The sequence below is a fragment of the Carassius auratus genome, unplaced genomic scaffold (assembly GCF_003368295.1).
Source record: "Carassius auratus strain Wakin unplaced genomic scaffold, ASM336829v1 scaf_tig00038806, whole genome shotgun sequence".
NCBI classification, from domain to species: domain Eukaryota; kingdom Metazoa; phylum Chordata; class Actinopteri; order Cypriniformes; family Cyprinidae; genus Carassius; species Carassius auratus.
This window is the reverse complement of record NW_020526469.1, coordinates 72,333-84,668: the sequence shown is the minus strand read 5'-3', so window position 1 is coordinate 84,668 and position 12,336 is coordinate 72,333. Positions and strand designations below refer to the sequence as shown.

Here is a 12,336-nt window from a genome sequence, read left to right as displayed (position 1 = left end):
TTTTCCTTTCAATTGATTTCATCCAAGGCTGTGCTTAAAGTCAGTTGTAGTTCTTGTGTTTCTCTTTTCTTCAGTGATGTTCATCAGAAATGCATCTTCATTTAATTAGTCTCTTAATTATCTCATTAACTTTAACTCTTTGAGGACTTGGGACTTGACTCAAGACTCGTTTGTGACTTGGAAGGAATGACTTGGTTCCTCCTCTGATGAAATCACCTGCCAAGTTCATGGGTGGAGCAAAAATATGGCAGGATTTTTACTCTTTAGCCCCTGGACTACCCAAATCTGCATCCAATGCATATGACAAACAACTGGACACACTTCAGAAGTTTCGAAGTCATCATCTGACTGGTTGAATTCTACAGGATTTTTGGGAGTGAGTCGCCTTCTTTCCCAGACAGCAACATAGTGTTGGCCCAGATCCGGCCCACATCTGGCCCGCATGAAATCCATGTGTGCCAGACCTGGGCCGAAACTGCTTGCTGTCTGGGTATACTCTGCCTGGAAACAAAGCCATTGTGACACCAATCCTCCTTATGGATGAAGAAAGCTCTTGCGTTCACAACTGTGACATTGAGTGCTTAGCAGGATTAACTAAATGTTGGATTTTTTAATAGTATGTGAAGTTCGAATTAATAAACTCTTTAAAATATATGTCCAAGAGTTGTACTTGCCAGTCTAATATTTTAGAAACACTGACATTTACATTTTCACATTCCACATGACGCTGAGCAGAATGAACTGTAATTGGTTGCTTTATATGTCAGATAGATGGCCTCTGGGCGGTCCTTGGCCAATGATGGCTACATGTAGTCCAGACCTTCTGCTGTTTGTCTGAATCTCTCACTATTCACGGTTAATTGAATGATGTCTGCTTCTTCTGGGTCTGATATCATAAACCAGCACAACAACAGTAGCCAGACCCACCAGAGCAGAGAGAGCCAATCGGATCACAACTTCAGTAGAATCACAGCAGAAGACATAGTCTGCAAGGAGAAAACAAGACAGAAATGGGATTGTGCATCCACTTCCTTCCCCTCACCAGCTCACTCAGAATGGTCAGTAGTATAATATTTAGTCACACTTTATTTTAGGGTCCAATTCTCACTATCAACTAACCATTAACTATGACCTTTGCCTCAATTAACTCCTTATTTGCTGCTTATTAATAGTTTATAAGGTAGTTGTTAAGTTTAGGGTATTGGGTAGGATTATGGATGTTATGCATTATATGTACTTTATAAGCACTAATAAACAGACAATATGTTAATAATAGACATGCTAATAAGAAACTAGTTATTAGTGTGAACTGAATTTAATATTTTGTTCTACATGAATGCAAGAGATATTGACATTCATGTTTGGTCTCGGGTCGACTGGTACAATGGTCTCAATCTTACAAGAACTAGACTTAAGGGTAATACAGACCCTAACAGATTAGAAATAAGTTAATTAGCGTAGAGGGTGTGTCATTTTCCAGTGTCGTTCATGCAAATTACCATCAGTCCCCAAAGGTGTAAAGTCTACTTGATCAATTCAAATTCTAATTGTTGTCTTGGACTGAGTACTTGTTGCACGGAGATGTTGCAAGAAGATCAGGGCCATATGAGCCCATAGAGTGGAGTGTGTCCATACACTCCATATGTATTTTCCTGAAGTCAGGTATGCATCTTTTACTCTTAGATATAATTTTGAGAATTTGATGTCTTGTGTTCATTTGATTTGATATCTCTGGATTGGCTATGTAATTGGCATAAAACATATTTACCTGACTGATAATGAATTGTCACATTTGAATTGATTCCGTTTACTCTGAAATTATTAGATTATGTTGAATCCATAACACCACTAGGTTAGTAATGGGCTAGAATTATGTTTTAGAGCTCCGACACACTGCATCAGTCAATGCATACTGTAGTGGAGGCTATAATGGGTTTTCCATTTAACAACAGTGTGTAGTTGACCAACCTAAATGTGGGTCAGCTTCAGCCTCTTATAATATTATTCTTATAAAGGATACTGTATGTGAGAAATCACAGCATTATTATATCAAGTTACTTAGAGGAAGTTAAGTTAGTCAACTTGGTTCTATGGTAATGGTCACGATGTCTGGTAAGATATAGTCTTATGGGGACTAAATAATGTATACTAGAAAGAGCAAAGTATGGCACGGGCCATCTAGAGTATTATTCAGTTGCCTCCATGTCCAAAGACTGACGAGTTTGTGAGTATGAGATCCATTTACCAGCCAGTACGAGACTCAATGCGTTATAGGGATAAGATTCGATAACATTAAAGAGTTAAAAGAATCAATACTTTAAAATAGTTTTTTGAGCTTGAAGGCAGCAATGGATCTCATCTCCAGTCCTCGAGACGTACTGCTCTGCACATTCATGGAGTTCATGGCATCTCTCCTAACGATCTGATGATCTAAATCAGGTGTTTTAAATAAGGAAGCCATACAAATCTGCAGTGGCATGGGTTCAGTAGGAATGGAGTTGAGAAACAATGGTTTAGCAAAGTGACAGTTGAAATAGGGTCACACTAAAACAGTGAATGTTGGGTTCCCTTTCAAGGGAACTTTGAACTGCATCTTCTGGGAGTTGCTAGAGGACGCAGTGTCTCGTTCCCTACTCAGGAAACCATGGTTACATAAGCAACCTGAGACGTTCCCTTTCAAGGGAACTTCGAACTGCGTCCTCTAGCGACCCCTGGAGGACGCAGTGTCTCGTTCCCTACTCAGGGAACCATGGTTACATAAGTAAATTGATCTGCATTCTCAAAATTATAAATAATTTTGTTAGTTTGCAGTATTAACCCTCTGGGGACGGATTGGGCGGTACCGCCCAAAATGGCATACTTTTACAAACGTGTAGTTATCTCAAAAACTATTAATGCTAGAGAGATGCGTTTTTTTTGCCGTCTTCCTCAGATTCCGCTGAAAACAGCGGTGTCCAGTTTGTATATTAAACACTTCCCTTATTGCGCAATACCACTGCGTAAACAGGCCAATGAAAACGATTGTGTTAGGCAGATTCAACACGCAACAGCCAATGGAAAAATTGCCGCTGGGAGGAGTCTTTTTCTAACCCAATCAGAGGAAGGTTATGTCTTCTAGCGATTCAGAGGACTCTGTAGCTCTGCTGTAGCCTTGTAAAAGCTGGCTGGACTATAGTAAAAGACATGTAATCAAGAAGCGTTCAGAGAATCAGCATCAGGGTGGAGAAAGCAGAAAGCGACCGGAGTGTTACAGAGAGCGATCGGAGTATTAGCGAGCACAAAGAGCTAAATTCGAGCGATCGGAGAATCAGCATCACGTGGAGAAAGCAGAAAGCGATCGGAGTGTTAGCGAGCACAAAGAGATAAATTTGAGAGAGATACAGCATTATTACAGAATTGTTTTATCAAAATGGCAAGCAGTAAAAGATTTACGGCAGAACAAGCTCTGGAACAATTACTGGAAAGACCGGAGAGGCCTTTCTTTGCTCACTGGCATGCCTAGGACTGTTTTTAAAAAAAGTTAATTATTTAATTGTTCTTTACACATTTGATTAAACAATAACACATTTCTGTCAAGCAAAGAGTTTGAAAAAATATATTTTCTTTGTTCAAAAACTGTTCTATATTGTGTGTTTTTCAGTAATAAATGACAAAAATCTAATTTTCGTTTTTGAAATTCTCTAGTTTATTGTAAAATGTTTCACTCATACTTCCTTTATAGACATATTGTATGCATGCTTATGGTAGCTTAGGGTCTTCTGAATCCATAGATACCAAACACAGTGTGTATCATCTCCTTTACATATGATTTATAAGCCCAAATATAAAAATAGAGAAAACAGACCAAAAAGGGCTTAGTCCCAAAAATAAAAAAAACGCCTAGGACTGTTTGTAAATAAAGTTAATTATTTAATTGTTCTTTACACATTTGATTGAACATTAACCCATTTCTGTCAAGCAAAGAGTTTGAAAAATATATTTTTGGGTCAAAAACTTTTAACTATTGTTGTGTGAGGTAGGATTTTCAGTAATAAATGACAAAAATCTCATTTTCGTCTTTGAAATTCTCTAGTTTATTGTACAATTTTTCACTCATACTTCCTTTATAGACATATTGTATGCATGCTTATGGTAGCTTAGGGTCTTCTGAATCCATTGATACCAAATACATGGTGGTCCATCCTCATTACATATGGTTTATAAGCCGAAATGTAAAAATAGAGAAAACGGACCAAAAAGGGCTTAGTCCCCTAAGGGTTAAGAATAAATACAATATGCCACAATATGTAGGTGATTCATACGTTAATTCTCTACTCACCATAGACAGTAACATTGAATCTGTATTCAGTCTCTGTTTTGCCGCTGATTGTTATCAGATAGAGTCCAGCATGTTCAGCTGTGGTGTTTGTGATGGTCAGAGATCCAGTCTTTTTGTCTATTTCCAGTCTGTCTCTGAATCTCCCGTCAGGAAGATCATATGTGTTGAAGCTTCCAGCCTCTACATTGATTTGAGCTATTAAAGACTTTTCAGCTCCAAACTTCCACATTAGAAGATCCTCTTTCTTAATTTCAATATTAGTTTGTAACGTAACAGAATGTCCATCCATCACGGATATCATCTGCATGGCATCACAAAACACTGGAAAACAGAGACAGTTTGGCACAATTAATGCATTGTTAAAGTAAAATAAGTTGTAATTTTGAAATGAACACAAACTTTAAGAATTTAAATGTCCTAACTCTGTATGCGAGATCACAGACCTGAATCTGGATTTCACAGTGATATTCGATATAACTCGAACTGGAACAGCATGTCTTTTACTTACCAGCCAGATGCCAAAAGCACAAAGAGCAAAAAACAAATGAGAGAAACATTTCTTTCAACAGATCAGGGGTCTGAAATGGTATCACTAAAGAAATCTGCAATGTTGAACCTCGTCTGTGGTTTAGAGTAAATCCGTAAAGAGAAAATCTAGTCTGTTCGAGATTAAAACTGTCTGAGACTCACTGTAGTGAGAGACTGTGCTGCTTTTTGTGTGCTTTGCAGCTGTTACTTTTTCTTTTTACCACAGTCTGTGTTGTCACAGCTTGTGTGCGGATGCAGCATGGACAAAACATTGTTTGGACTAGACTTTGAAATATTAAGTCTAAGAATAGGCCTACATGCTCAAATGCTACTGTTTAGGATTATCTCCAAACTGGAAACTTAAAATAATAATAATAATAATAATAATAATCATTTGTAATTTAAACTCTCAGGAAAAAAGGTACAGAAGCTGTCACTGTGGCGGTACCTTTTCAAAAGGTACACTTATGTACCTTTTGTACCTTTTACAGTAGGTACTAATATGCAACTTTAAGACACCAATATGGACTGTGTTAGGTACAAATTGTATACTTTTCAAAAGGTACTGTGCCAGTGTCAGCTTTTTGTACTTGTTCTTTTTTCTGAGATTACACTATTTTGCCATATGAAGTTTTATATAATATGGTACTGCATGTTATTCAACATGTTACTTTTTTTCTTTATACTTTAATTATGGTTTTCTGTTTGGACCTACCAGAGCAAACCACTATTCTGTGCACATGTAAAGTTGTCAAACCTCAGCAGGTTTCATTTTGACACAAAACAAGCTGTTCACAGAACAAACTGCTTTGTGCATTTACGAACATTCTTTTTTTCAAAGTGCCTATAAGCAGAATTGATTTATGCTCCTAAACCCAATTTTGTCCCAGGTTTTCAAGCATAAAAGGTGTCCACATAAACAATCATGATAAGTGTAATGTCATCAGCAGGAGATAGGAAGGCTGAATTATGTAAACCTTTTTTTTCATTCTCCATGTACCACTCTTTCACAGTTTGAGTCTTGATTAATCTTGGTTTTGCCATCCTGGAATAGCCATGATTCATCTTCTGACAGGATTGTTTAAGAATTTAGAAGTTATACACGCTAATAAATAGGGTTAAAAAGTACTGTTGTCAATCATATAGAGTAGACATAACCTATCAAAACAGCATTAATCGTCCAGTCATACACTTTCAAGTAGCACTATCTGCCTATTTAATTCCATACAGGGTCTTTACTTTGACAGTGTGTTTATCGTTGTTACATGTTAGGTGTCACTTATCCCTTAGGTGGCAATAGAGTGCTGTGGTTATGTCATGTGTTTTTTTTTTTTTTTTTTTGGCTAGTGTGAGTTGTCAAGTTGTGTTGCTGTTAAAAATGCTGAGCCGTGAAACAGATTTCTTTACTGTAGTCATCCTTTTCAGATCATAATACTGCATTTGTTTAGCCTTCTTTGGCAATAACCCGACAGGCTGCGCGTGATTTTCAGCAAACAGTTTTCAGTCAGTACAATCACGTGGTGATGGGGGAAACGACGCTTGAAAAAGATTCGAATCAATTGAACCAAATGCTGCGCAAAATGATTCACTGTTTCGAAACGCCACACAGGTGACTCCTGGTCGGAACAGAGTAAATGCAACAAAAACACCGGCAAAATTAAAGGTCCCCTTCTTCGTGATTCCATGTTTTAAACTTTAGTTAGTGTGTAATGTTGTTGTTAGAGTATAAATAATATCAGTAAAATTCAAAAGCTCAAAGTTCAGTGCCAAGCGAGATTTGATTTAACAGAATTCGCCTACATCGAACGACCCATTTGGACTACATCCCTCTAGTTCCTGCAGTAATGACATCACTAAAACAGTTTTTTGACTAACCTCCACCCACATGAATTCACAAACAGGGGGCGTGGCCTTGTTGCGCTCCGACGGAGAAGAAGGAAGAGTTGTGTTTGTCGCCATGTCGTTGAAACACCGATATTTTCATCCAATCATCTTTGTTTGGGCTTCCCAGGGATGCTGTACTTGGAGATTAATGGTTACAATTTATGTTTAACTCGGTTCCGAAAAAATTATAATCCTCATGTAAAACTATGTGCAGCACATTTTGCTGAGGACAACTTTCTCAATCAGTTTAATGCCGGATTCGCACAAAGATTATTCCTGAAAGATAGAGCAGTTCCTTCTTTGTCTGGAGAAGGCGTTGTTTATGGACCACAACTGGTAAGTGTATTTTATTATTTAAGTTGGTGCGTTTAACAGTTTCTGTAATTTATTACACAAAGGGCAATGCTGTTTAGCTTTGTTAACTAGATGTTAGGGCTGTGCAAAAAAACGAATGCGATGTTCATGCGCATCTCGTCAGTAAAAATGCTCCAGTGATTATAAGTACATCTCCAGCACATGTGTTCTAGTCCAATCGCATTTCCAGGTGGGCAGCGTGCTCTCAGCTGCTGTCGAATCACAACACAGGAACCGCTGGCCCAATCAGAACTCGTTACGTATTTCTGAAGGAGGGACTTCATAGAACAAGGAAGACATCAGCCTGTTTTTATGACAGTGAAAACAGCGGTATACAGATAGGTGAATTGTGTGAAAAATACTGTGTTTTTTTACACGCGAAACATGAACATGTGTTATATTGCACACTGTGAACACAATCAAAGCTTTAAAAAAGCGCGTAAAATGGGACCTTTAATATCTCCTGGCCACGACATATCACGTTCCCACAAGTAATTATGTCGTGGCCATGACAAAACTAAGTAAACCGAACAAGTCACCTCACGGGCACCGTATACTTGAGTAGCAGTCTCAGTTTTGTCTATTTTTAGACCGATGAGTTTGATCTCTGAGTAACTGTTCTTGCATTTCCTCCAGTGGTATCTGATAAAAGAGACGGGCTTGAGATTGTGCAAGTCATGAAGGGAGATTATGTCATTCTACACACCGATGCTGCTGAAATACAGAAATATCATCTGATACAGTGGATGTTTGGAAACACTGTGATATGTTCATTTAACAAAACGTACCAAGTTCCGGCAATCTTAAACAAAGTAGAGGTGGATCGTGACACTGGATCCCTTAAAATCAAGAGCATTAGAACGGAACAGTGTGGGACTTATAACCTACAGATGATCAGCAGCACTCACACCATACAGAAGAGATTCAATATTACTATTTTTGGTGAGTACTTGAAAAATTAAAAATCACAGGTTCATTCATTGCATTTCATCCATGCAATGCACGTTCTCTGGAGGACATTGGCATTTTGTTTATCTCAGGGGTGGTGCCCACACTTGTTTTAAATTTAATAACCGTGTCGTATAGTAAATAAGTCCTGTAATTGGTAAACATGGGGAAAAATGCTTTCATCTCCTTTACGTATTACATTTCTGTTCTCTATTTGTGTTCGGTGACTCAGATGAGGTGAAGCCCATATCAGCGATGGAGGGAGATTCAGTCACTCTAAACTCTGATACTAAAATATATGATGAGATACAGTTTGAATATGACGACTCTATCATAGCAGCAATCAATAGAGCTTCCCAAAACTTGTCTACATATGATGTTCCTGGTGGGAGATTCAGAGACAGACTGAAGCTGGACAATCAAACTGGATCTCTGATCATCACAGACATCAACACTCAACACACTGGACTCTATCATCTACACATCTTCAACAGCAGACACACTGTACACAAGAGTTTCGTAGTTAATGTCTGCAGTAAGTATTTCAAATGTATTACAGTATTATATGCAGATACTATTTAAATAACCAAATTACTGTACATTTTAACTCTTAAAATGCATAGACTGTATGTATTTGTGGCATGGTGTCATTGAGACAATGTACAAATGGCATTTTAATTAGACAAAAATGTCTTGAGTATATGTTAATGTTTTCCATTCATGTCATATGTGCTTGGTTCTGTAACAGATGTAGTGACATACGTAACAGTGAAAGTGGGAGAATCTTTTACTCTAGACACTGGTCTTACTGATATACAGGAGTATGGTCAACTGCTGTGGAGGTTTGGAGATAATGACACTCTCGTATCTAAAACCAATGGAACAGATCCGCTCTTTTCTATACCTGAGAGATTCAAAGACAGAATCCTTTATCATGAAAATGGATCTCTCACCATCAAAGATACTAGATTTGAACACGCTGGGTCTTATCGCATAGAAATCAGCAGCAGCAGAAAAACCTTACTCAAGAGATTCAGTGTTCTTGTCACTGGTGAGTATTGATATTATTTACAAATCAAATTAATTAATTATAAAAGAAAAAAAATAATTCCACACTTTTTAATTTAACAGATTACTTTCTATACTACTTGAGTTCTAACTAAAATAAGCCTTGTATTCACATTAACACACGGCAATACAAAATAAAATAGTGAATAAGAAAACCCTAATATTTTTATGTGAAGTTACACTAGAGGCTGGCATGCTCATTTATAATTTGTCTTCAGCACTATCAAATTCATATTTTTAGTCTGAGTTCAGTGTGTTCACACTAATGTCTGTCTCTCTTTAGATTCTACAGTATCAGACCTTGAACACCCAGGCTCTATAGCAGCAATGGTTTTAGGTATTGTTCTGGTTATAACTTTGGGTTGCATCATCATCATCTGCAAAATATTTAAAAAGGGCAAGTATTATCTACATATAGCAAATGTAGGAAAACACTGTTATTTTACAAAAGTAGCATTTAACTGTGTGTCTGATTATTTTTTTAATTGCAGAATGGAATAGAATCCCACAAAGGGCTGTCCAACAATGATACTTCACATTAATGATCTTCACTGTGCTGGCAAAATGTATATTTCAAACACCTCTTGCTCAGTGACAGATGCCAGATGTGCTGATGTTCTGTCATTTTAAATTATAATATTTGCATTCTGTGAATCATAGCTTTTATTTATTTATTTTATTTTTTATTTTTTACAGGAAAAATACAGAAGTCACACGATCTGAGAGGATCCCAGCAAGATCACTTTGCAGCTATTATAACATAATTTATATTTGAAGTAAATTAACACAATCTTGCTCTTTTCATATACCTCAGAACAAAACATTTGTTTGTTAATTGTCAAATCTTTAAGTTTTAACTTCCTTTCCAGAAAGGAAGTTATGTGACATACCTCAGAAAAGCTTTCTCAGAGTAAACAGATAACCTCAACTTTCAGTTCCAAAAACTGAGGAACTTTTTTTTTTTTTTACATTATGTACTGTAAGTAGCCATAACAGCATATTATCTAAACATTCTCTAAATAAAAAATAAAAAAACGGAAGTGCTAACATAATCTTGTGCCAAGTGTGATGTTCTGATGTAGGAGCATCTGATTATGTTCAACTAAAAGGAGTTCCCTAAAATCATTCTCTGTTCTCAAATGTGGTTACTTCTGCCAGCATTTACAGGAACTATGAAAAAATTCCTCCAGTGTAAAAATATCTGTTACGTACATGTTTTTTCTCATTGCCTTTATTTGTAATCTGCATATAATTTATGCTTCAAATCATAGTTTTTATTACTGTAATTCAGCTTGGAATTCAGAGTTTAAAAACAAATATGAATAAGAAGAATAGGAAAAAACCAGAACCAAAAACTGTGAAAGGGGTCATCGGATGCCACATGCACTTTTACAAGATGTTTGAACTGAAATGTGTGTTGGCAGTGTGTGTAAACAACAAACCTATAATGATAAAAAATCACCCAGTGTTTTTTTTTTTTTTATCTCCTCAAATGTTTTCCCCAGTCTCAGATGCCTGTCTGTTAGACATCATTAAACATGCCCCTCCCACAATAGTTTGATTGATGGTAGCATTTCTTAACTTACACCCGCTCTGAGTTACTGTCACCAGTCCACCATTGTTTCACCACCGGAGCAGATGAACTGTAGACAAGAATGACTCCTAAGTGATCGAGTGCTTGTAAACTATTTAAGTTGTTGTTTCTGTTCCATAAAATAAAAAAGCATTTGTCAAAAACGTCTTGTTGTTTTTTTTGATTAGCCTTCTTTAGGCTATTTGAATGAATGTCATTGCATATAGGCTCTTTTCATCTTTCAAATTACGTCAAAAAGTAGTAAAGTCTATGCAAAACTACCTATTTAATGTAACTTTAAAATAGCTAGATCAGACAAATTGCACCTCTTTTTGGGTGTAGAGTGAAAATTTGATATCATCAAAGTGTTTTGTTTTCATAATGATGAAGACTGAGAACTATAGCTGCTCAAAATTGAGAAAGAAAAAATGTGCCCGGACCAATAAATTTGGGCTAAGCCCAGGATGTTTACAATGTCTGGCTCCGCCCCTGATCTGACTTACCTCTCAACATTTCTTATTTACTAAATCCTCACAGGAACATCAATTTACACTTAAAGACCTTGAACATTTTTGGGGCACCTGACACGCTTGCACTTTTCTTAGATTTTTAAGACCTAGCAGTCAGAATCAAGTGTCATATATATTTATAAACAGGATAATTTGATTTAAAAGTCCAAATTTTCCTTTTGTTTTCTCTATAAATGAATAATTTCCATAATTAAAAAATAAATGCAAGCAACAATTGGGTGTTTTTTTTCTTCTAACAGAAACTCCTGAAGTTAATTTTACTTTAAAAAGTATCTGGGTGTTTCACACTTCCAAATAAAAAGTTTTATAGCATTCCTCAAGCAAGTTATAGCCATTTATTACAATATTCTTATAAGCACTTTTTAGTGGAAAAAACAAGCCTATTTAGTTACAATATAGTCTCAGTGATCAGCCATGAAACAGTGATTCTGTTAAAATTCCCTTTAAATTATTTAATTATTCCCTTTGAGCTAAATTGACCTGTTTCCCTTACATATATGTATTTGGGTATGAATTATTAAAGTTTACGTAATCTCACTAATTCAATTCAGGTTCAGTGAGTCTGGATAATTTGATGTGCATGCTTATTCTTAAGCAGCCCTTAACAGTAGTAAACCCAAACAGTAGTAAGGATATTGATAAAATAGTTCATGGGACATCAGTGGTTCAAACATTAGCAGCACCACATGTTATTGGAGGCAGAGTGATTTTCGGGGAGAATAATTGTTGAATAAAGTTGTTATTTTTGTTTTTTTGTTCACAAAAGGTACTCTCCTAGCTTTGTAAAATTACTGTTGAACCACTGATGTTTTAACAATGTTCTTACTACGTTCCTGGACTTGAGAAAATTTTAGTTGCATTGCTGTTCATGCAGGGTCAGAAAGCTCTCGGATTTCATCAGACATACCTTAATCTGTGCTCTGAAGATGATCTTATTTTGAACACTAGATGGTACACTGTAGGGCCGTGTACGAAAACATGTGTAAACATACTGTAAACATTGTATCAACTTATTTAGTAAGTATGGAGAATAAGTGGACGGATGCTGAAATGCAGGCACTTTTAGCAAATGTAGCACTGCCAGTTATCACTTGAGAATCTTAGTCCCCCTTTCCGTTCTTTCAAATGCTTTA

General features: G+C 36.6%; 1 protein-coding gene across 1 annotated transcript in view; it reads right to left on the bottom strand.

The window, feature by feature from the left end:
• Nucleotides 1-820: 820 nt before the first annotated feature.
• Nucleotides 821-12,336, bottom strand: part of LOC113083551 (SLAM family member 5-like) — a 32,465-nt gene continuing 20,949 nt past the window's right edge. The window contains exon 4 of the mRNA XM_026254596.1: nt 821-986. Within this exon, the coding sequence (XP_026110381.1) occupies nt 847-986 (140 nt within the window). The 3' untranslated portion in view covers nt 821-846. The remainder of the gene's footprint in view (nt 987-12,336) is intronic.